Consider the following 24,457-nt stretch of genomic DNA (forward strand, 5'->3'; position numbering starts at 1 on the left):
ATGCTCCATCCCTACAGCCTAAGTAGGTTTACCTCAATGGTCTGTGCAACATCTGTAGCTTTAGGCACATCAATGCTCTCTACAGCATCTGAAGCTTTACATCCCTCACCTCAGAGAAGACAGGTTACTGCTCTGTACATCTTTAAGTTTGCTTCCTCGCCCAAGAGAAGGCATATCACTGCTTTGCGCATCTGCAATTTACTTCCCTTGTCCAAGAGAAGGCACAGCACTGCTTTGTACATCACTAGGTTTGCTTCTACCACCAAGAGAAGGAATGTCACTGCTCTATAAAACATCTGTAGATGTATTTCCCTCATCACAGAGAAGGCACATCATGACTCTATGCCATAACTGCAGGTTTGCATGCCTAGTCCCAGAGAAGGGACTTTACTGCTCTGTACATTTGTAGGTTTACTTCCCTCATGAAGAGAAGGCATGTCACTGCTGTGTACAACATCTGTACATTTACTTGCTTCGCCTGAGAGATGGCACCTCACTCCTCTGTACAAAATCTGTAGCTTTACTTCCATCACCCCAGAGAAGGCACCTCACTGCTCTGTCCAACATCTGTAGCTTTAGTTGTCTCACCTCCGACAAGGCACATCACTGCTCTGCACAACATCTGCAGCTTTACTTCCCCTTCACCAGAGAGGGCAAGTCATTGCTCACTGTAACATCTGTATAGTTACTTCCCTACAAAAGGGAAGGGACATCACTGTGCTTTACTACACCTGTAGGTTTACTTCCCTTATCCCACAGAATGCACATTGCTGCTCTGTAAAGCATCTGTAGCTTATCTTCCCTCACCCTAGTGAAGGCACGCCACTCCTCTGTAGATGTGTAGCTTTAGTTCCCTTGCCCCAGAGAAGGTACAGCACCTCTCTGTATAATATCTGTTGGTTTAATTCTCTTGCCCCAGAGAAGGCACGCCACTGCTCTATACAACATCTGCAGCTTTACTTCCCTTGCCTGAGAGAAGATATATCACTGATCTGTACATCTCTTGGTTTAGTTCCCTCACCCAAGGGAAGGCATGTCACTGCTTTGTAAAACATCTGTATGTGTACCTCCATGACCCAGAGAAGGCACTTCACTACTCTACAACATCTGTAGCTTTGCTTCACTTGCCCCAGAGAAGGCACCTCACTGCTCTTTACATCTCTAAGTTTACTTCCCTCACCCCAGAGAGGATACCTCACTGCTCTGTACAACTTCTGTAGCTTCACTTCCTTTGCCACAGAGAAAATACATGAATGCTCTGTGCAACATCTGTATCTTTAGTTGTGTCAACCCAGAGAAGGCACAACACTGCTCTGTGCAACATCTGTTTGCTTCCCTTGTCCCAGAGAAGACAAGCCATTCCTCTCTACAACATCTGTAGCTTTCTTCCCTCATCCCAGAGAATGCAAGTAACTGCTCTGTACAACATTTGTGAGTTTACTTCCTTCGCCTCAGAGAAGGGACATCAGTGTTCTGTACAGTATCACTGCTTTTTAGAAGATCTGTTGCTTTACTTCCCTAGACCCAGAGAAGGCACCTTACTACTCTGTACAACATCTGTAAGTTTACTTCCCTAGCCTTAGAGAATGCAGATCACTGCTCTGTACATCTGTAGGTTTAATACCCTCACCCCAGAGAAGGCACCTCACTGCTCTGTCCAACATCTGTTGCTTTAGTTGTCTCACCCCAGAGAAGGCATGTCACTGCTCTGTACATGTATTGCTTTGCTTCCTTCACCCTAGAGGAGCCACATCCCTGCTCTGTATATCTGCAGTTTTACTTCCCTTACTCGAGAGAAGGCACATCATTGCTCTCTACATCTCTAGGTTTACTTCCATCACCCAAGGGAAGGCATGTCACTGCTCTGTAAAACATCTGTAGATTTACTTCCCTTATCATAGGGAAGACATGGCATGGCTCTCTACAGTAACTGCAAGTCTGCATGCTTAGCCCCAGACAAGGCACTTCACTGCTCTGTGCAACATCTGTAGGGTTACTTCCCTCACCGAAGAGAAGCATGTCAGTGCTCTGTACAACATCTGTGTGTTTACTTTCCTTATCCAAGAGAGGGCACCTCACTATTCTGTACAAAATGATTAGCTTTTCTTCACTAACCTCAGAGAAGGCACCTCACAGCTCTGTGGAACATCTGTAGCTTTAGTTCCGTCTCCCCAGAGAAGGCACATCACCGCTCTGTACAATATCTTTCAGTTTAATTACCTCTCCCCAGAGAACACACATCACTGCTATGTAAAACATCTACAGCTTTACTTCCCTTGCCCGTGAGAAGGCACATCACTGCTCTGTACATTTCTAGGTTTAGTTCTCTCACTCAAGAGAAGGCATGTCACTGCTTTGGGAGACATCTGTATGTTTATCTCCGTGCTCCAGAGAAGGTACCTCACTGCTTTGTACATCCTTTGGTTTACTTCCATCACAAAAAGATAGGCACGTCACTGCTCTGTAAAACATCTGTAGATTTACTTTCTTTGTCACATGGAAGGCACGTCATGGCTCTGTAAATTACTTCCAGGTTTGCATGCCTAGCCCCAAACAAGGCATCTCACTGCTCTGTACAACATCTGTAGCTTTACTTCCCTCACCACAGAGAAGGCAACTCACTGCTTTCTACATCTGTAGGTTTACTTCCCTAGCCCCAGAGAAGACACGTCAATGCTGTGTACATCTGCAGGTTTACTTCCCTCATCCAAGAGAAGGCATGTCAGTGCTCTGTAAAGCATCTGTAGCTTCACTTCCCTAGCCCTATAGAATGGACCTCACTGCTCTGTAAACATCTGCAGGTTTGCTTTCCTCACCCCAGAAAAGCACATCACTGCTCTCTACAAAATCTGTACATTTCTTTCCTTAGCCCCAGAGAATGCACATCACTGATTTGTATAACATCTGCAAGTTTGCTTCCCTCACCCCAGAGAAGGCACCTCTGTATATCTACACATCTGTAATTTACTTCCCCCAGCCCAAAAGAAGGCACCTCAATGCTCAGTAGAACATGTGCTGCTTTACTTCCCTAGCCCAGGAGAAGGCAACTCACTGTTGCTTATATCTGTAGCTTTACTTCCCTCACCTCAGAGACATGACATCACCATTCTACAATATCTGTGTGTTTACTTTCCTAGTACCAGGGAAGGCACATCTGTGCTCCATACAACATCTGTAAGTTTACTTCCCTTGCCCCAGAGAAGGGAAGTCATTCTCTGTACAACACCTGTAGGCTTACTTCCCTCACATTTGAGAAGGCATGTTACTGCACTGCACAACACCTGTAAGTTTGCTTCCCTAGTCCTCAGAGAAGGCACGTCAGTGCTCTGCATAACATCTGTAGGTTTACTTCCCTCATCCCAGAGAAGGCACACTGGTACTCTGTACAACATCTGTAGCTTTACTTCCCTTGCCCCAGAATAGGGACATCACCACTCTGTTCAATGTTTATAACTTTACTTCCTTTGCCCAAGAGAAAGCATGTCACTGCTCTCTACAACATCTGTAGCTTTCTTTCCTTAGCCCCACACAAGGCATGTTGCTGGTGTGTACATCTGTATGTTTACTTCCCTAGACCAGAAGGCATGTCACTGCTCTGTACACCATCTGTAGCTTTTCTTCCATTGCCCCTGAGAAGGCCCCTCACTTTTCTGTCCAACATCTGTAGCTTCACTTGTGTCACCCTGGAGAAGGCACATCACTGCTCTGTGCAACATCTGTAGGCTTATTTCCCTTGTCCCAAAGAAGGCACATCGCTGTTTTGTACAACATTGGTAGGTTTACTTCCATCGCCACAGAGAAAGCATGTCACTACTCTGTATAATATCTGTAGGTTTACTTTCCTTGTTCCAGAGAAGACAGATCACTTCTCTGTATTACATCTGTAGCTTTAATTCCCTCACCCCAGAAAGGGGACATCGCCACTCTGTACAATATAGGTAGGTTTACTTCCTTTGTCTGAGAGAAGTCATGTCACTGCTCTCCACAACAACTGTAGCTTTACTTCCTTCACAGCAGAAAATTAATCTCACTGCTCTGTAGATCATCTGTAGCTTTACTGCCTGACTCCAGAGAAGGCACCTCACTGTTCTGTCCAACATCTGTAGCTTTAACTGTCTCTCACTGGAGAAGGCATATCACTGCTTTGTATAACATCTGTAGCTTTACTTCCCTCGCCGTAGAGAATATGCCTCACTGCTCTGTAGAACATCTGCAGCTTTACTGCTGTGCCCCAGCAAAGGCTACTCAGTATTCTGTCCAACATCTGTAGGTTTACTTCCATCTCCCCAGTGAAGGCAGGTCACTGTTTTGTACATATCTAGATTTACTTCCTTAGCCCAGAGAAGGCACGTCACTGCTCTGTACAACATCTGTAGGTTTACATTTATTACAACAGAGAAGACACACCACTTCTCTGTACAATATTTGTAGCTTTACTTCCCTCACCTCAGAAAATGGACATCTCCACTCTGTACAATATAAGTAGGTTTACTTCCCTTGCCTGAAAGAAGGCATATCACTGCTCTCCACATGTATAGCTTTACTTCCCTAGCTCCAGATAAGTCACGTCACTGCTGTGGACATCTGCAGATTTACTTCCCTAGCTCCAAAGAACTCACGTCACTGCTCTGTACAACATCTGTTGTTTACTTCCCTCACCCCAGAGAAGGCACCTGACTGCTCTGTACAACATCTGTAGGTTTACTTTCCAAACCCCAAAGAAGGAATTTCACTTCTGTGTACAGCGTCTGTAGGTTCACTTCCCTAACTCAATGAAGTCCCGCTCACTACTCTGTCCAACATCTGCACCTCTACTTCTCTCACCCCAGGGAGGGCATCTCACTGCACTGTAGAACATCTATAGCTTTACTTCCCTAAAACCAGAGAAGGCATGGCACTGCTCTGTACAGCATCTGTAGGTTTACTTCCCTATCCCTGAAGAAGGCACCTCACTGCTCTGTGCAACATCTGTAGGTTTGGTTCCCTCACCCCAGAGAATGCAAGTCACTGCTCTTTAAACATCTGCAGGTTTGCTTCCCTCACCCCAGCAAAGGCACATCACTGCTCTGTGCATCTGTAGGTTTCATTCCTTAGCCCCAGAGAGGACACATCACTGATTGGTACAACATCTGTAAGCTTACTTCTCTCACCCCAGAGAAGGCATGTCACTGCTCTGTACATATGTAAGTTTGGTTCTGTAGCCCCAGAGAAGGCATGTCACTGCTATGTACAAAATCTGTAGCTTTACTTCCCTAGCCCCAGAGAATGCATGTCATTGCTCTGTACAACATTGATTGGTTTACTTCCCTTGCCCCAGAGAAGGTGTGTCACTGCTCTGTACATCATCTGTAGGTTTACTTCCCTTGCCCCAGAGAAGGCACACCACTTTTCTGTACAACATCTGTAGCTATACTTCCCTCACTCCAGAAAAGGAACATCAGCACTCTATACAATATATGTTGGTTTACATCCCCTGCCTGAGAGAAGGGATGTCACTGAGCTCCATATCTGTAGCGTAACTTTGCTAGCCCCAGAAAAGGCACATCGCTGCTGTGTACATCTGTAGGTTTACTTCCCTACCTCCATATTCTCATCACAAAGTCCTGCAGGAGTTACCTGGTTTTCAGAGCAGGGTCACAACACTTTCAGTTCTCTGTTCTGTTCTGGTCTTTGGCTTATCCACTGCTCCCAGAGGCTTTACTAAGTGCTTGGCTCCTGTCATTGCCTTTTGCAGACAGAGGCGCATTCAGATTTACCCCTACCTGGACAATTGCCTCATTCAGGCAGACACCAAGAAGAAACTCCTGCAGGACCTCACTTTTGTTCAAACCCTCTTATCCTCCCTGGGCTTCACTATCAACCAAGAGAAGTCACAATTTCTCCCCACAAGAAGGTTAACATTCCTGGGAGCTCTACTGGATACATCCACTCAAACTGCCTTCCTCCCCCAGGAGAAGCAGGGGTACCTCCACTCATACTTCACACAGCTGGCCTGCAGGACCCACCTCACAGCAAGGAAATTCCTGCAAGTGCTGGGGTACATGACCTTCTGCATTCTGATGGTACCCCTAGCCAGACTACATATGAGGAAACTACAATGGTATCTCAGGAACCTCTGGTGCCAGCACTCACAGTCACTAGAAAACCAGCTGCCCTTGAGTCCATGCTTGAAAAAGGAGCTCTTATGGTGGCCAGAGGCATGTATCCAAAATAAAGGCCTACCCTTCATCAATCTCCCACAGGGCCAGACCATCACCACAGATGCCTCAGACACAGCCTGGGAAGCACACCAAGGGAGTATGTGCACTCAGGTCATTTGAGAACAAGAAGCTCAGGGCCTCCATATCAAACTAAAAGAGATGTTGACAATACACTGGGTAATCCTAACTTTCAAAGAACACCTTACTCCAGGGGTGCTTCTAATCAAGACAGACAATACAACAGTAATATGGTACATCAACAAGCAGGGGAGAACATACTCTTACCTCCTATGCTTCTTAGCAATGCAAATCTGGCAGTCAGTCTCAAATCTGGGGATGCACCTGATAGCTCAATATCTCCCAGGGAAACAAAACACCCTGGCAGACCAGCTAAGCAGAAGCCTCCTGGACCCCCACAAGTGGCAACTGTACAAGGAGTCTTTCCTCATCATCACCCAACGCTGGGGGATACCGGGCACAGACCTTTTTGCAACCCCAGAGAACCACCAGTTGGCCAAGTTCTGCTCCAGAGAGTCCCACCCACAAACATGGATCATGGACATTCTATCATTCCATTGGGGAAACCTGTTTGTGTATGATTTTCCCCCCTTGCCCCTGATCCCCAGGGTACTTCTCAAGATCGGGGGGAAGGACCAAAAGTTTTTCTCATTGCTCCAGACTGGCTCAGGCAACGCTGGTATCACATGCTCCATTGTCTGTGCAAACAACCACCCACGATCCTACCCCTATCAGCAAACCTTCTAACTCAGGAGAAAGGGATGATACTGCACCCAAGCCTCCCTACTCTCAAACTGTCCACATGGCTGATACCCCAAGGGCGGATGACACTACAGCCTTCAGCAGGCAGGTATTAAACATCATCAAGGAGACCAGAAAGCCCAACACTAGAAAATCCTACTCAGCCAAACGGAAAAGATTTACTAGCTGGTGCCACACCAAGGGCATCAACAGCTCCCATGCCGCTCTGCCATTGGTTCTGGACTACCTGGCAGACCTCCTAAACCAGGGATTGTCTTACTCCGCAGTCAAGATTCATGCCTCAGCTATTTCTGTCTTTGTCCAGTCAAAGTAGTCTATTTTTTCCCAACACCCATTAAAAATGTTCCTTAGGGGGGGCGGCACACATCAGTCCACCTAGAAGACCATCTGCCCCAGTGTGGGATCTCAATTTTGTACTGGAAAAATTGATTTTGCCTCCCTTTGAGCCAGCTGCTTCAGCAGACCTGAAGTACCTCTCTTGGAAAACTGCTTTTTTGCTGGCCGTCACCTCAACCAGGAGAGTTTCTGAACTCCAGGCCCTTATGGCAACTCAGCCTTTCATTATTTTCCACGCTGACAGATATCTTTCAGGACTAACCCTTCCTTTATGCCTAATGTGGTCTTGGAGTCCATCCATCTCCCTACCTTCTTTCCCAACCCCCAAAATAAAGGGGAAAGAATTTTACACACCCTTGATGTACACAGACATTTGAGAGTTTACCTGGATAGGACCAAATCTCTCAGAAAATTTGACCAGCTTCTGGTTTCCTACATTCCTGGGGCAGAGGGGAAGCCCATCTCCAAACAGACCATCTCTCATTGCATCCATTTCTGCTATTCCTTTCATAGAAAGAGTCCTCCCATATCTATCAGATCTCATTCCACTAGAACAGCCTCTACTTCCACTGCCTTCCTAAGTGGGGGGGGGGGGTGGTTCCAGCTAAGGATATTCTGGAAGTTGCTACCTGGGCATCAATCCACACTTTCACCAAGCACCACCAGCTGGCTACATTCTCCAAAACCAGGGCTGACTTTACATCTGCAGTCCTGCAGGGCATGCTGGCTTCCCCTTAATATGGTGCTTGCTTTAATTCCAATACCACTTCCTCCACCCTTTTTCTCAGGTTTGGGAATCTTCCCACAAGTGATGACTGCAACAGAGAAACACGAAGAACATAGTACATTTGTGTACACTTACCATAAATGTAGATGTTCGAGTGTATTCACTATTGTAGTCCTGTTTCCCTCCCACCTTCTTCCTTTAATTCCTCCTTCTGGGCTCCTAACTTTCAGGGGCAGGAAAAACTGATGTCATGGTGTCAGCTGTCTCTTTTATAGCCCTGACGAACTGACATCAGCCACTGTACCTAGACAGCCGACACAGGAGGGGAATTCTTTACTCTGGTATTCGGGCCAGCCGAGGGCTACCCAGCAGGGATAACCTACAAGTGATGACTGTAACAGTGAATACACTCGAATATCTACATTAATGGTAAGTGTACACAACTGTACTTTCCCTTGCCCCAGAGAAGGCATACCACTTCTTTAAACAACATCACTAGCTTTACGTTGCTCACCCCAGAAAAGGGGCATCACCACTCTGTACAATATATGTAGGTTTACGTCCCTTGCCCGAGAGAAGGCATGTCACTGCTCTGTACATCTGTATGTTTACTTTCCTAGCCCCAAAGAAGGTACGTCACCTGCTCTATTCAACATCTGTAGGTTTTCTTCCCTAGCAACAGAAAAGGAATATAATTTCTCTGTACAGCATATGTAGATTTAGTTCCCTTGCCCCAGAGAAGGCGTACCACTGCTCTTTACATCTGTAGGTGTACTTCCCTCACCTCAGAAAAGGCACCTCACTGCTCTTTACAACACCTGTAGCTTTACTTTCCTCACCCCAGATAATTCACCTCACTGCTCTGTCCAACATCTGTACCTTTACTGCTGTCACCCAAGAGAAGACACCTGTCTTTTCTGTCCAACATCTGTAGTTTTACTTGTCTCATCCTGGAGAAGGCATGTCACCACTCTGTGCAACATCTGTAGGCATACTTTACTCACCCTAGAGAAGGCACACCACTTCTCTGTAAAACATTTGTAGCTTTATTTCCCTCAGCCCAGAAAAGGGACTTTGCCACTCTGTACAATATATGTCGTTTACATCCCTTGCCCAAGAGAAGGCATGTCACTGCTCTCCACCACATCTGTAGCTTTACTTCCCTAGCCCCAGAGAAGCCAGATCCCTGCTGTGTACATCCGTAGGTTTACTTCCATCACCCCAGAGAAGGCATGTCACTGCTCTGTGCAACATCTGCAGGCTTATGTCCCTCATCCCAGAGAAGGCAAGTCACTGCTCTGTAGAGCATTGGTAGGTTTACTTCTGTTAGAAAAATATGTATTTGAACATATATAAAGTGCTAGTTAAAAAGCAAATAGTATATAATGCATTTTATTCTATTAATAATATGGCAATAAGAATGATTTTACATGTAATTGCTTGAAGCTTTGGAACTGCAGTGTATTTGAACTCTGACCCTGGCAGTAGCCAGCTCAGCAAGCTTATGCTTTTCACTAATGATTATCTGCTGGGTCAGGAAATTAAATGTATAAAGCATTGAAAATCTTCTTCTCCTTCCTCTGGGACAATTGGCCTTGTAAATGTTATCAAGATAAGACGCAGCTGTTGGAAGAATGTTGCAAGAAGAACAAAGAAGTGTATTACAAGACTGAACCAACTATTATATTCAAGCAGGCCTGAAACCTTGAAGGAGTAACATTTACAGAAAGACATTATAACTGACCAGGTGCTTTGCAAGGCTATATTATTCCCAAGGGACAACTTTTTTAGAATATGTAACATCAGCAATTTTTATGAATAGGATGTTGTGAACCATAGTGATGTAGGTGCCCTGTGACTGACCACGTCAGAAAGGTGGGCACAAACTAGAAAATAGAAACTATAAGAATTGTGTACTTCCTGTATCATGTCAGACAAAATTCTGTACTTGTACGTTTTTTGCCTCCTGGTGTACACTAGTAAACTTTTGCATCTGAGCCTCCTGTGTTGTTATCTTTATTTTTTATTTAACAGTTTGGTCCTTCTTGGATCGGAAACCCTCAGACAGCTACAGAACAGAGTGTACCGGTGGTCGAACACTGCGCAGGAGAAGCTACCGAAATGGTTCTTCTTGAAATACAAAAGACCTCCGACTGAATTGTCATTTTGAGAGGCTGGCCACTTTCTGATCTGCGGCCGAAGAGCGGTCTCGAACTGGTCGACTCAGGAGGCTCAGGTAGGAAGATATTTGCCTTTTTTCTGTTTTAGATCAGGGACTAGGTTACAGTAAATACTATTGTCAAAAGATTTGTTATACCGATCAGGGACAAAAGGAAATTACTGTATATTTTGTCAGAGATCAGGGAAACAGAATGAGGTAGGCAGTCATTCTAGATAAACTGTGTAAGGAATTGAAATACCACGTGGTGAAAAGGGTTATGTAACATTTTCTTTTGATATGGGAAATCAGTGCACTAAAACATCGCGAGATCCGGCCCTAACTGAAGATGCAAAATATATGCAATTACAACGGGCTGATAATGTTAGGTATTATACAAAATGGGTTAATAAATACGGATTCGATAAATTGGATAAAATTTCATTAGTTAAACTCTTAAAACAACTTAAATCTGACGCAGAAGGTCAGGCAAAAAAACAGCAATGATTAGGCATTCCTCAGGCACACAGGTGGATTGAGGAAGTAAACTGAAGGGAACAAAAAACTAAAAATGCTAAGATGTTATTTTTTAGATAAAGAGGATAATAATATAATAATAGCAATGGCTCCTCCTCCCCTGCCCCCTCCAATGCCTTTTTCAGGATATGAAGCAGGAGGACAAGCTGGTCCACCTCCACGTTATCCTGATGTCACAAGAACACTAAAACCATTTGTTATAGATCCTATTGAAACTAGGTCCCGGACACGTAAAACACTTGGGGACACAGACTTGTATCAAATAGGGAGAAGTACACTAGAGGAAAATGAGGAAGAAATCTGTCCACTAATCGAGGTACCAAATCCTCAGGCAGGACAGGAAGGGCAGGACCCAACTCTTCTAGTATACAGACCATGGACACCGGAAGATATTCGGAAAGCTACAGAGGGAATCCCCCATCCAAAAGTTAATTACACAAAGTTTTTACAAGATTTACAAGGTATGAGACTAAGTTACCACTTGAATGGGGAAGAAGTAGAAAAGGTAGTTAGACAAATTGTGGGTCCAGACTGGCACATGATTTGTGGCACCTGGAATCCTCGTAATGCAGAGCTTAAACCACTCCCACATAGTGATGCAGAACTAGACAACAGAGTAAAAGGTCTTACAGACCGAATTTCCAAAAAATGGAAACCTAGAGCAGATTGGACTTGCATTAACCAATGCATACAACAAGAGAATGAAACTGTAGATGGGTATTATGGTAGATTATTGGAATGTTTCAATAACCATAGTGGTATGGCTATTCCTGAAAATCAGACACATGATACCTCGTATGAACAGCAACTGAAAAATGCGTTTTTGAAAGGTTGCATTGCACCTATCAGTAGCTTTATTACGAAGCATTTGATAGATCATCGAACAAGTAGGCTACAAGCCTTACTTGAATATGCTAGACATGCTGAAAGACACTTTAATAGTAAAAGAAAAGAAGACACAAGTCTTCACTGCTGAAGACGGAGCTGAGGTTTTGTAGTACAGTCCGGTAAAAAGGGTAAGAAAAATGCCCAGGGAAATAGACAATCTGACAAATGGTCAGAAGATTTTGAAGAGAGAAAAAAGAAAGGTGAGTGCTTTAAGTGCGGAAAGAAAGGACATTTAGCAAGGGATTGCAGGCTAAATAAAAAGGTGACTACAGAAAGTAAGGGTGATGAGGACTGACTATATGATAGTGATGAAAGTCAGAAATCATCAGGAAAGGCTAACAAACAAAGGACAAATGTAAATGTAGTGGAAGGAATAGAGGAAGTGCAAGCAGATGTAGAGGATGAAGAAAGTGAAATTTTAGATTTGGCATTACTGAGCTTGGAGCTCTATCTGGCAGACACAAAACCGGAAGTCACACTTCTGGTGGAGGGGAGGGAAGTAAAATTCCTGTGTGACTCAGGAGCGTCACGGACTTTGATACACCCCTCCAAGTTACAAGAATATTCCGAATCACCTGATTATATATTATTAAAAGCAGCAAACGGACAGCTATATAGGGAGCCACTCTCCCATGATATAGCAATAACTGACCCTGTTTCAGGTATGACTCAGAAAAGTAAAATTGTAGTTACTGCAAAATGTCCAGTAAACTTACTGGGGAGAGACCTTATGCAGATATTTGGCATAGCGGTAGTTCCCACTATGCAGGGTATGGAGGCACAAAGACAAATGGATACTTTTGTGGTGCGACCGGAGGGTGAGACTTTTTACTGGTACAGCCAGGACCTAGTTACGACTGGTCCAGGGGCAGTAACTAACCGAGGAACTGATGAATGTAGCCATCAGTAAGGCCCCCTCCCTTGACACTGACCAACAGCATTTGTTACATTGTACTCTATACTACTGTAGCATGCCAGGACCTGATAAAGAATATGAGCAAGAATTATTCAAAAATCCTGCTAACAGATTAGTATTACGAACCTTGTATTGGGATACTGAGGGAAACAGTGTGGTAAGCTGTTCATTACCTCAGGAATTCATGACACTGTACAAATCTAATCGACTACCACACGTCAGCTTAACGAAAAATAAGAATATGAAATGGGTGGACTTAGGAGAAAAAGTAACAAGATGGGAAAAACAAACTGATTTAGAATTATCAGAGCAGGGAATACAAAAACAGAAATTGAATTGGCTAACACAGACACATCAAGCTGTACACTTACATGCTAGTGAAGACAGCTGATTAGTGTTCTTATTAGAAGAAGAAGAAAAGGCCTTGTGTGACATACCAGAGACTCTTTGGTCAACAGGCAAATCAGATGTAGGACTTATTCGAACAGCAGGACCAGTTACTATTACACCAAAATCAGCATTTAGACCACAAAAAAGACAATACCCTTTGAGGAAAGATGCAGAGCAAGGAATCAAGCCTATAATAGCAGCATTACTCAAGGAAGGAGTACTGGTAGAATCTCTTGATTCACCATGTAATACCCCTCTATTTCCTGTTAAAAAAGCAAACGGGGAATGGTGGATGGTACAGGATTTACAAGCTGTAAACAATGCAATAATACCTAGAGCACCTACGGTGCCAGACCCACACACCTTGTTGAACGATTTAAAACTGCAACAAAAATATTTTACTGTAGTAGACATAAGCAATGCTTTCTTTTCAATACCTATACATCCTGATAGCCAGTATTGGTTTGCATTTACATTTCAGGGTAAAAGATATACCTATACTCGGCTACCACAGGGATATTGTGAAAGTCCAACAATATTTGCACAAGAAATGGCAAGCAACCTGGCAGGGTTTACCCCACCAGGAGGTAGTCAGATTCTACTTTATGTAGATGACATTTTGCTAGCAGCCCCCACCCAGCATCAATGCAGGGAGGATACGATAGCATTATTGAAATTTTTAGCAGCACAGGGACATAAAGTAAACAAAAGTAAGTTACAACTTTGGAAAAAACAAGTCAGATATCTAGGATATGTAATATCCAATGAAGGTGGAATATTAGACAAAGACAGAAAAACAGCAATTTTACAAGCACCTAAACCAACAACCAAGAAGGAAATGATGTCCTTCTTGGGAACAACTAATTTTTGTTGAAGCTGGATATCAAATTATGCTTTAGAATCTGCTCCACTGGCTGATTTAGTATATAAAACACCAATGGCAGCACAAGATATATTACAATGGACACCCGAAGCAGAAACAGCCTTCTGCAGACTAAAACAATTGATAGCTTCTTCATTAGTTTTAGGACTTCCGAATTACCACAAAAGATTCTTTCAGACCGTAGATTGTAAACAGGGATATATGACGTCAGTTCTGACACAGCAGCATGGGGATAAACAACGCCCCATAGCTTACTATTCATCACAGTTAGACCCAGTGGCGCGATCGTTGCCTCACTGTGTACAAGCAGGGGTCGCAGCCCCAATGGCAGTACAGGCTTCGGCCTCAGTGGTGTTATTCCACCCTCTCACATTGAGAGTGCCTCATGCAGTCGCGATAATTTTACTACAAGAAAAAATAGCATATCTATCTCCTGCTAGACATCTTTCATGTATGACCATACTGCTGAGCCAACCTCATATGGTAATTGAACGTTGTACAACATTAAACCCGTCAACGTTACTTCCAACCCCTGTGGATGGCACGCCACACAGCTGCCTGCAGGAAATTGAACAAATGACTTTGCCCAGACAAGATCTCACTGATATGCCCTTGGATGATGCCGAGGTGACATTTTACGTGGATGGCTCATGCAGAAGGGGTCCTACAGGGAAAAATCTAGTGGGGTATGCAGTGGTTACAGATACAGAGATCTTAGAAGCCCGACCTTTACAACATAACCTATCTGCTCAAGCAGCAGAATTGATAGCCTTAACACGGGCTTGCACTCTAGTGAAAGATAAATGCGTGAACATATATACTGACAGTCATTATGCTTTCTCTACAGTGCATGTTTTTGCGCAACAATGGAAAAATAGGGGGGTGATAACATCTAATGGCAAACCGATTAATCATGCGCAACTTATTTTGAACTTGTTAGATTCTATTCAGTTACCTACTAAAGTAGCTATTTGTAAATGTTTAGCTCATACAAAACAACAGGATAAAATTTCAAAAGGAAATGCAAAAGCTGATGCAGCTGCAAAGCAAGCAGCCTCAGACTCAGAGACTTTTCTTTTAACCGAGGAATTACAACCCTCTGAGATTTTAGATCTAGAAATGCTAAAAACAATGCAGACACTAACTATGAAAGCAGAGAAACAAAAATGGGAGAAATGAGGTGCAATCCTCGAAAATGGACTGTATGTCTCCAAAGAGAAAAAAACAATATTACCGTCTAATTTATTTAGATATACAGCTTTGTTGAGCCATGGGCAGTGCCATGTCTCAACAGGGGGGATGGTACAGTTAGTAAATCGAGTATTCCAAACATACGGATTCATAAATTATACAAAAAAATTTTGTGCATTATGCCATACTTGTAACAAACATCATGCACAGGGGGCATTCAAACCCAAGCAAGGGAGTTTTCCTACACCACCATATCCGTTCCACACTATTTGTATGGATTTCATAGAATTGAATAAATGTGAAGGGAAAAAATACTGTTTAGTAATTATAGATATGTTTTCCAAATGAGTAGAAGCTTTTCCAACTAAAAATCTGGATGCAGCAACTGTGGCAAAAGCCCTAGTAAAAGAAATAATTCCCAGATTTGGCATACCGGAAAGGATTTATAGTGACAATGGGACACATTTTGTTAATCAGACAATTCACCAGCTTGGAAGATTCTTTGGAATCTCCTTAAAGAATCATTGTGCTTACCACCCACAGTCTGCAGGACTGGTGGAAAGGTACAATGGAATTATAAAAAACAAATTGAGGAAGCTAGTGAGTGAGACACAGAAAAACTGTATTTGCTGTCTGCCTTTGGCACTGCTGAACATGAGAACAGTTCCAAATGTAAAGGGTTTGACTCCCTTTGAAATGATATTTGGAAGGGCATATTATGTGCCACAGTGGAAAGCTCTCATGCCTGCAGAACTAGAGGCTGACAGCTCATTAGCTAGCTACATCAGAAAACTGTTAACAAATAAAACTGTTTTGCAGTTGAACTCTTTTTCAGATAAAAGACAGACCAGACCGCTAAAAGCAGTGCTGACTCCGGGGACCTGGGTGTGGCTGAAGGTTACGAAGAGGAAGAATTGGGCGAGTCCAAAGTGGGAAGGACCGTACCAGGTACTGTTGGCAACGGCTACTGCAGTCAAAGTTGCTGAGAGGTCGTCCTGGGTCCATCTAACCCAGTAAACCGGTAAAGAATTTTCAACTTGATAAACATTTTGGGACTGATACACAACAAAGGCAGGATGGCCAAGAGCAAAACGAGTAAAAATACAGATCAACCCCAAAGATGTTGTTTAATCATCTTGTTGACTATGCATTTATTGACTATGATTGTGATGACCTTCCTTTTGTTGTGGTTTTTCCTACATGTAACCACACAAGTGAAAGTGGAGAGACGTGATGAACTGTCTATAGACTGGCATCCAAACTTTAACACATACCTAGCTATGAAGCGTGTATATGTAGAGACTATGAACATTTCAAATTGCTGGGTTTGTACTGCTATACCAACAGCATATGGAGGACTGTTAATGTCTGCTGTCCCCTTGGGGATAAATGAGACTTGGGAGAATTTACTTTTGATACAGGATCTGTAAGATCACAAGACAAAATTGCATTGTATTTGCCTATTACACAGAAGGGAATTGTATGTTTTTATAAGAATGATACACTTCAAGTGGGTTGGAGTAACTGTAATATAACCATATCTTATAAATGCTATATTAAAGTTAAAGATAGAGGCACTGTTTGTAATACGAATTATGATTCATATTTGAGTTTAATGAAAACAACATTAAGTGATGTGCAGAGAAATCCTGTTTTGCATAAACAACTGTCTATTATAGACAAGAAAATGTTTCATTCAGAATTAACCTGCATCAGTACTAAAGTAGAAAACTGTTATTTTGTTTGTGGGAAAAAGGCATAAAAATGGCTACCTGAGAATTGGTCCGGCAGTTGTTTTTTGGGTTATCTGGTTCCGGCCATAAGACATACTGCAGAATTACCTCTAGGTAAGATACAAAATGTGAGAGATGTAGCCCGGAAACCTGAAGGTCCAATCGGAAAACCTGTAAATCCAGTGGGACAAATTGAAGCTGGTTGGAAAGACCATAATTCCGTAAAAAACAAAGAAAAATTGACTCATATGGACTGGAGTGACAGTGTAATATCCTGGGCTGGAATACTTCCAGCATATGGAGCAGTCAAATCGATCTGGGAGTTGAGAAAGCTGTAGAAACTTCTCGAAGTAATGAGTAATGCAACTTTTTCTGCCCTTGAACTAGTGACTGATGAACTGAATGCAATGAGAACTGTTGTGCTACAAAATCGAATGGCTCTTGACTTCACCCTAGCGGTGAGAGGTGGTACGTGCGTGCTTATCAAAGAAGAATGCTGTGCGTTTATACCAGACAATCGACATGAAATTAATGACCACCTAGAGGTAATACAGCAGGTATCGGCCATGACTGAACCAGGCCCAAACCCACTGACGAACTTTTTCCAGAGTCTGTTTGGTGGGTGGGGTTCTATCCTAATGAACATCTTGATTGCTATTTGTGTGGGTCTGCTACTATTAGGAGCATGTGTCTGTTGTGGGATTCCTTGCATGAAAAGATTGATCAAAGATTTTATTGATATATCTGTAACTGAAACTTTGTACCAAGACATTGAATTAGAAAAATTAATTTCAGATGAAATTATTTCCGAAGTATAAACTAAATGACTTACCTGGTTGAAAGTCCTTAAAGGAGAAGGCTAGGGGACGAAATTACATTGTTTATATTTCAGAATAGAATAAAAGTATTAAAAGGAAGGAAAATGTTAGAAAAATATGTATTTGAACATATATAAAGTGCTAGTTAAAAAGCAAATAGTATATAATGCATTTTATTCTATTAATAATATGGCAATAAGAATGATTTTACATGTAATTGCTTGAAGCTTTGGAACTGCAGTGTATTTGAACTCTGACCCTGGCAGTAGCCAGCTCAGCAAGCTTATGTTTTTCACTAATGATTATCTGCTGGGTCAGGAAATTAAATGTATAAAGCATTGAAAATCTTCTTCTCCTTCCTCTGGGACAATTGGCCTTGTAAATGTTATCAAGATAAGACGCAGCTGTTGGAAGAATGTTGCAAGAAGAACAAAGAAGTATATTACAAGACTGAACCAACTATTGTATTCGAGCAGGCCTGAAACCTTGAAGGAGTAACATTTACAGAAAGACATTATAACTGACCAGGTGCTTTGCAAGGCTATATTATTCCCAAGGGAAAACTTTTTTAGAATATGTAACATCAGCAATCTTTATGAATAGGATGTTGTGAACCATAGTGATGTAGGTGCCCTGTGACTGACCACGTCAGAAAGGTGGGCACAAACTAGAAAATAGAAACTATAAGAATTGTGTACTTCTTGTATCATGTCAGACAAAATTCTGTACTTGTACGTTTTTTGCCTCCTGGTGTACACTAGCAAACTTTTGCATCTGAGCCTCCTGTGTTGTTATCTTTATTTTTTATTTAACAACTTCCCTCACCGCAGAGAAGGCACACCACTTCCTCTGTACTACATCTGTAGCTTTAATTCCCTTGCCCCAGAGAAGGGACATTACCACTCTGTACAATATACGTAGGTTTACTTCCCTTGCCTAAGAGAAGTCATGTCACTGCTGTCCACAACATCTGCAGCGTTACTTCCCTAGCCCTAGGGAAGGCATGTCAGTGCTGTGTACGTCTGCATGTTTATTTCCCTATCCCCTAAGAAGGCACATCACTTCTCTGTACATCTGTAGCTTCACTTCCCTCGCCACAGAGAATTCATGTAACTGCTCTTGTAGAACATCTGTAGCTTTACTGCTGTGCCCCAGAGAAGGCACGTCACTGTTCTGTCCAACATTTGTAGCTTTACATGTCTTGTCCTGGAGAAGGCATGTCTCTCCTCTGTATAACATCTGTAGCTTTACTTTTCTCACTGTAGAGAATTCATCTCACTGCTGTGTAGAACATCTGTAGCTTTACAGCTGTGCCTCAGCAAAGGCACCTAACTGTTCTGTCCAACATCTGTAGCTTTACTTCCCTAGCCCCAGAGAAGGCACATCACTGCTGTGTACATTTGTAGGTTTACTTCCCTAGCCTGAAAGAAGGCATGTCACTGCTGTGTACAGCACCTGCAGGTTTATTTCCCTTACCCCAGAGAGGGCACATCACTGTTGTGTGTAAGATCTGTGGGTTTACTTCCCTCACCCTAGAGAAGCGCATTAGTGCTGTGTAGAACATCTGCAGCTTTACTTCCCTAGCCCCAGAGAAGGCAGGTCACTGCTGTGTACATCTGAAGATTTACTTCCCTCATCTAAGAGAAAGCATGTTACTGCTCTGTTCAACATCTGTAGCTTAACTTCCCTAGCCCTGGAGAAGGCATCTGACTGCTCTGTACATCTGTAGGTTTCCTTCCCTAGCCCCAGAGAGGACACATCACTGATTTGTAGAACAGAAAAGGCATGTTACTGCTCTATGTAACATTTGTAGGTTTACTTTCCTAGCCCCAGAGAAGACACTTCACTGCTCTGTACAACATCTATAGGTTTACTTCCTTCACCCTAGAGAAGACATGTCGCTACTTTATGTAACATCTGTAGGTTTACTTCCCTAGCCCCAGAGAAGACACCTCATGCTCTGTGCAACATCTGTAGGTTTACTTCCTTACCTTAGAGAAGGCAACTCTGTATATCTGCATATCTGTAGATTTACTTCCCTAACCCCAGAGAAGGCACCTCACTGCTCTTTACAACATCTGCAGGTTTACTTCCCTCGACACAGAGAAGGGATATCACTGCCCTCCACAACATTGTAGCTTACTTTCCTAGCCCCAGAGAAGGCAAGTCACTGCTCTTTACCCCTGTACCTCTACATCTCCTTACATCTGTACCTTTATTTCCCTGTACAATATCTGCGTGTTTATTTTCCTCACCCCAGGGAAGCCACCTCTATACTCCATACAGCATCTGAACGTTTATTTCCCTCACTCCAGAGAAGGGAAGTCACTGCTGTGTACACCTACAGGTTTACTTCCCTCACCCTTGAGAAGACACGTCACCACTTTGTACAACACCTGCAGATTTGCTTCCTACCACCAGAGAAGGCACGTCACTACTCTGTGCAACATCTGTAAGTTTACTCCGCTAGCCCCAGAGAAAGCACTTCACTGCTCTGTACAACATCTATAGGTTTACTTCCCTTGCCCCAGAGAAGGAATGTCACTGCTCTGTACAACATGTTTACCTTTACTTTCCTCACCCCAGATAGGGCACATCAGTGCTTTGCATATCTGTACGTCCCTTGCCCCAGAGTTGATACATCGTACTCTGTACAACATCTGTAGCTTTATTTCCTTCACCCCAGAGAAGGCGTGTCACTGCTCTGTACAGCATCTGTAGGTTTACTTCCCTTGCAGCAGAAAGGGCACGTCACTGGTCTGTACAATGTCACTGCTCTATACATTATCTGTAGGTTTACTTCCCTTGCCTGAGAGAAGGCACATCACCGCCAAGCCTTACAAAACTCACAAATCCAACTACACTCAAAATGCTGCTTTTTGAGATGTGTCCCACTTTATTGAGAGCCTTTTCCAAGTTATCTAAAAGGTACAGAAAGGTTTGCAATCTTCAGAAAAAAAAATACTTAAGTAGTTTACCTCCAGAGCTGCCCCATGCCACTGCTTTTCCTCTGTCAGAAGGAGTAACATAAATAGAAGGATATTATGAACTGCAACATGAATTACTAGCATATACCTCCTCACATATACTATGTTGTAGGACAGTTAGTAAGTTAGATTCCTAACTGTCCAATTTATATTTCAGTCCTTTGTGCCTCTTGTGATAAAATACTGGAAAGGAAAGGAAGTACAAGAAGACAGGAAGAAAGGATGGAAAGACAGTAGTTTTAATATTATCATTATGTTAAGGTTCATTTAAGAAGTGTTACTACTTTGTATTCTGATAAATGTACCGATCTGCTGATTAATCACATTATGTTAATACTTACATGCCTAGTTATATTTTGTATTATTCTGTTTTTTTTTACCATCTGTTAACTTCAATTGGACATTCGTGTTTATATTTAGATATTTTGTTTGAAGTTATTTTATACTCCTGGGCTGAGTATGATAAAGTTCCATTGAGATCACTACTCTATTAGTCTATCCCAGTTAACAAGTGAAAATCAAATAAATATAAAAAAAAAATAATAATTTGCTTTCATAAAGTTCAGGCAGATTTGCATTTTTTAAACAATAAATTCATAATGGAAGCATTGAACATGCAACAATAAATTCCATTATACAAGCAGTCTGTGCTTTTTTTCTGCTTCACATACCTACCTGTAAATTGAATACAACCAGGCCAAGATGCCTTTTTGCTGGAATTTCAAATCTGGGATCACTTTGCACCAGTGATTCAAATAACTTTGCCATCTTAGTTCCCTGCATTTCAAAATACGGATGTACAGTGAGTGGAATTTGAAAGTAAAACATCAGTGTTTTAAAAGACATCACAGTTTGTGTTTGAAAATAATTTGGAAATAACATTTTAAAACAGAAACAAATGATAGTTTGCTAGCAAACTAATAAATTACATTGACAATTTCTGAAGAATGACAATTTCTAAAGTAATTTTAGAAAGGCACTTGATAACAAGCTTCTTCTGTTTTACTTTACTGTGTACTCCTTTTTCTTTATTATTTAATTTGCAAAAATATAGCCACATTTTTGCTAAAAATACATTTAATTCAATTCCAGAATTTTATTTCTGGATACTGCATTCTGAATACACTGATATTTCAACAGTGGTTATGTATTGTATCTGTGCCCCTGAGAATTGTGAACAATTAATACATATAATAGAATTATATTACAAAACTTTAACTTTCATTGTACAAACATTTAAGCTTTACACACATCAGAATGGAATAAAGTAGATTTCGTGTCATTCCTGTCTGCTCATTTCTTAGTGGCAGTATTTATTTGTTTTTTAAATTCAGCAAAATGTCATTTATTTATACAGTTTCATGGATTCCTTATATGAAACCAAATCTAACACACTAGTAGCACAATAACAAGCTTCCTTTGGCTACATTTTCTGTACTAGAAGTCAGATACCTATTTAAATTGTATTAAAGACCTAGTTGTAGGGAGCAGGTGGGTTGTTAGGACCTTTGCTGTAAGTATAGCATAAAAACTGTTGAACATACTATAAATTTCTAAAAAAATATTGCTGTTTCATGTATAAATAATGACTTTGCCAGTGACCAAATAGAGAAATAAAAAGACATTTTCCACTCTTCTTAACAAATTGAGTATGACTTAAAACATAACAGGGTACTGTTAATGCAGAAATTTTAACATTCATCCATCTACAAAATGACAGATATTTTTTACATAATAATAAAAAGCTGCACTCTCTAAAACCAAAAACACAGCATTCATGGGACCGGACAACATTCCAGGCTGCATTTTACATGAACTTCAGAACGAACTGGCTCCCCACCTAAGCACCATGTTCAATCATACTTTCACGTCAGGCTTTGTGCCCACTGAATGGTGCACAGCAACAGTTATCCCACTCCACAAAGGAAGAGCCACCACTGATCCTGGGAACTATCGCCCTATTAGTCTGATGAGCCTGGTCTGCAAGGCCATGGAGCGTATCATCATGGAACTCATAAACAAAGACATTGGTAACCTCCAAACTCTGAACCCCACCGAGTTCGGGTTTGTGAAAGGCAGATCATGCCTTCTGAACCTGATCGACTTCTTTGAGGCAGTCACCAAAGCTGTAGACGAGGGTAAGGTGGTTCACACAGCCTATCTTGACCTCACCAAGGCTTTCAACACCACCCCCATTCTGGAATTATAGCTAGACACACTAAACTAGGTATAAATCCCTACATCACAAGATGGGTTGCCAACTGGCTTACAGACAGAACCCACACTGTAAAAGTTGCAGACCCCAAATCTGACTTCAAACTAATGACAAGTGGAGTACCACAGGGTTCAGTCCTGGGACCTCTCCTGTTTGATATCTACTTCTCTGAAGTACAGGCTAACAGAGAAGGCCACTGGCTAACGAATTTCACAGATGACTGCAAACTAGGAGCCATAGTCAAGTCCCTAAATGATGTGGACATCCTGCAGAAGGGCCTCCCTGAGACATATGCCTGGTGTCAGAGGCATGGCCTCAAGCTGAATTCCAAAAAGTGCATTGTCATCCCCTTTGGTAAAAACTCTGTCCCCATGAATTGCCACATAAACGGCAGTCTACTTAGGTTCATAGGTTCATAGGTAGGTACTAGGCTATCTGCCCAAGGGCATTTATAAGCCTAGCCAGAGTGTGTCAGCTTTCGCTGCCCCATTGATTAACTGAGCCTCTGTCAAGAAGAGCCAATGAAGTGATCCCAGGGGTGTATTTTCTGTTACCCATCCACTCATCAAGGTTTCTCTTGAAGAGTGTTAGTGACGGGCTCTGCCTAATGTAGTTAGGAATTTTGTTCCAAAGCACGGGGAGTCTCTGTGACAGGAATCTATCCCTCCAGCATGTTCTATTTATTGTTGTCGCAAGGTTTAGCTCACTAGAGCGAGTGGCTCGCAGTGACTTGGATTTCTTTAGGTGGGGCATGTCCATCAATTCTGAGTTGGGACATGGCTTTGTAAGTCAGGCAGAGATCACCTCCGAGTAAGTGATATGCCACTGAGTACAGTCGGAGTTTTTCCAGTCGGGCTGCATAGGACATATGTTTGAGGCCAGTAATCCTCTTGGTGAGGTACTTTTGTGGTCTTTCCAGCTGTTGGAAGTGTCTTGTGAGGTACTTCCCAATTGGGGCATTGTACTCTATGATGGGTCTGATGAGTGACGAGTAGAGGGGCACTATAACCTCTTTATTTCTAGATATGAACCCTTTAGTAATTAGATAGGCTACATAGAAGGATTTCCTAACTACTTTGGCAATATGATTGTCAAAGGAGAGATTACTATCTACCTGGGTCCCCAGATCTCTTATTACCTCTTCTGTATTAAGGGGGCTGCCACCTATGTGGTAATTCATGGGTGTTTTGTTTTTCCCAAATGGGATGACTATGCATTTTTTGGCATTTAGCTTGAGACCATGACTTTGACACCGGGTGTCCGTCTCAGTAAGGCCCTTTTGGAGAATGTTCGTGTCAGCTGGAGAGTCAATTATGGCTCCCAGTTTGCAGATATCGGCGAACTTGGTTAGCCATAGTCCTCCTGTGTTTGCCTGTACTTCTGAGAAGTATATGCTGAACAGTAGGGGTCCCAGGACCGAGCCTTGTGGGACACCACTAGTGACTGGTTTAGAGTTGAACCTGGAGCCAGTTATTCTTACCGTGTGAGTTCTGTCTGTAAGCCAGTTGGCAACCCATCTCGTGACGTAGGGGATTATGTTCAGGCTGGTGAGTTTTTCTATAATTCACCAGTGGGGAATGGTGTCGAAAGCCTTGGCGGTGTGAACCACCTTCCCCTCATCTATGGCCTTGGTGACTATCTCGAAGAAGTCAACCAGGTTTAGTAGGCATGATCTGCCCTTAACAAAGCCGAACTGGG

At 42.5% G+C, this 24,457-nt stretch overlaps 1 protein-coding gene across 1 annotated transcript in view; it reads right to left on the bottom strand.

Annotated features, from left to right (window-relative positions):
* HDC (histidine decarboxylase) overlaps window positions 1-24,457 on the bottom strand; it is a 908,850-nt gene that overhangs the window by 194,288 nt on the left and 690,105 nt on the right. Inside the window, exon 9 of the mRNA XM_044076311.1 lies at window positions 21,220-21,321. Coding sequence (XP_043932246.1) covers window positions 21,220-21,321 — 102 coding nt within the window. The remainder of the gene's footprint in view (window positions 1-21,219; window positions 21,322-24,457) is intronic.

The sequence above is a fragment of the Protopterus annectens genome, chromosome 7.part0 (assembly GCF_019279795.1).
Source record: "Protopterus annectens isolate FY-2018-M chromosome 7.part0, PAN1.0, whole genome shotgun sequence".
Lineage (NCBI taxonomy): Eukaryota > Metazoa > Chordata > Ceratodontiformes > Protopteridae > Protopterus > Protopterus annectens.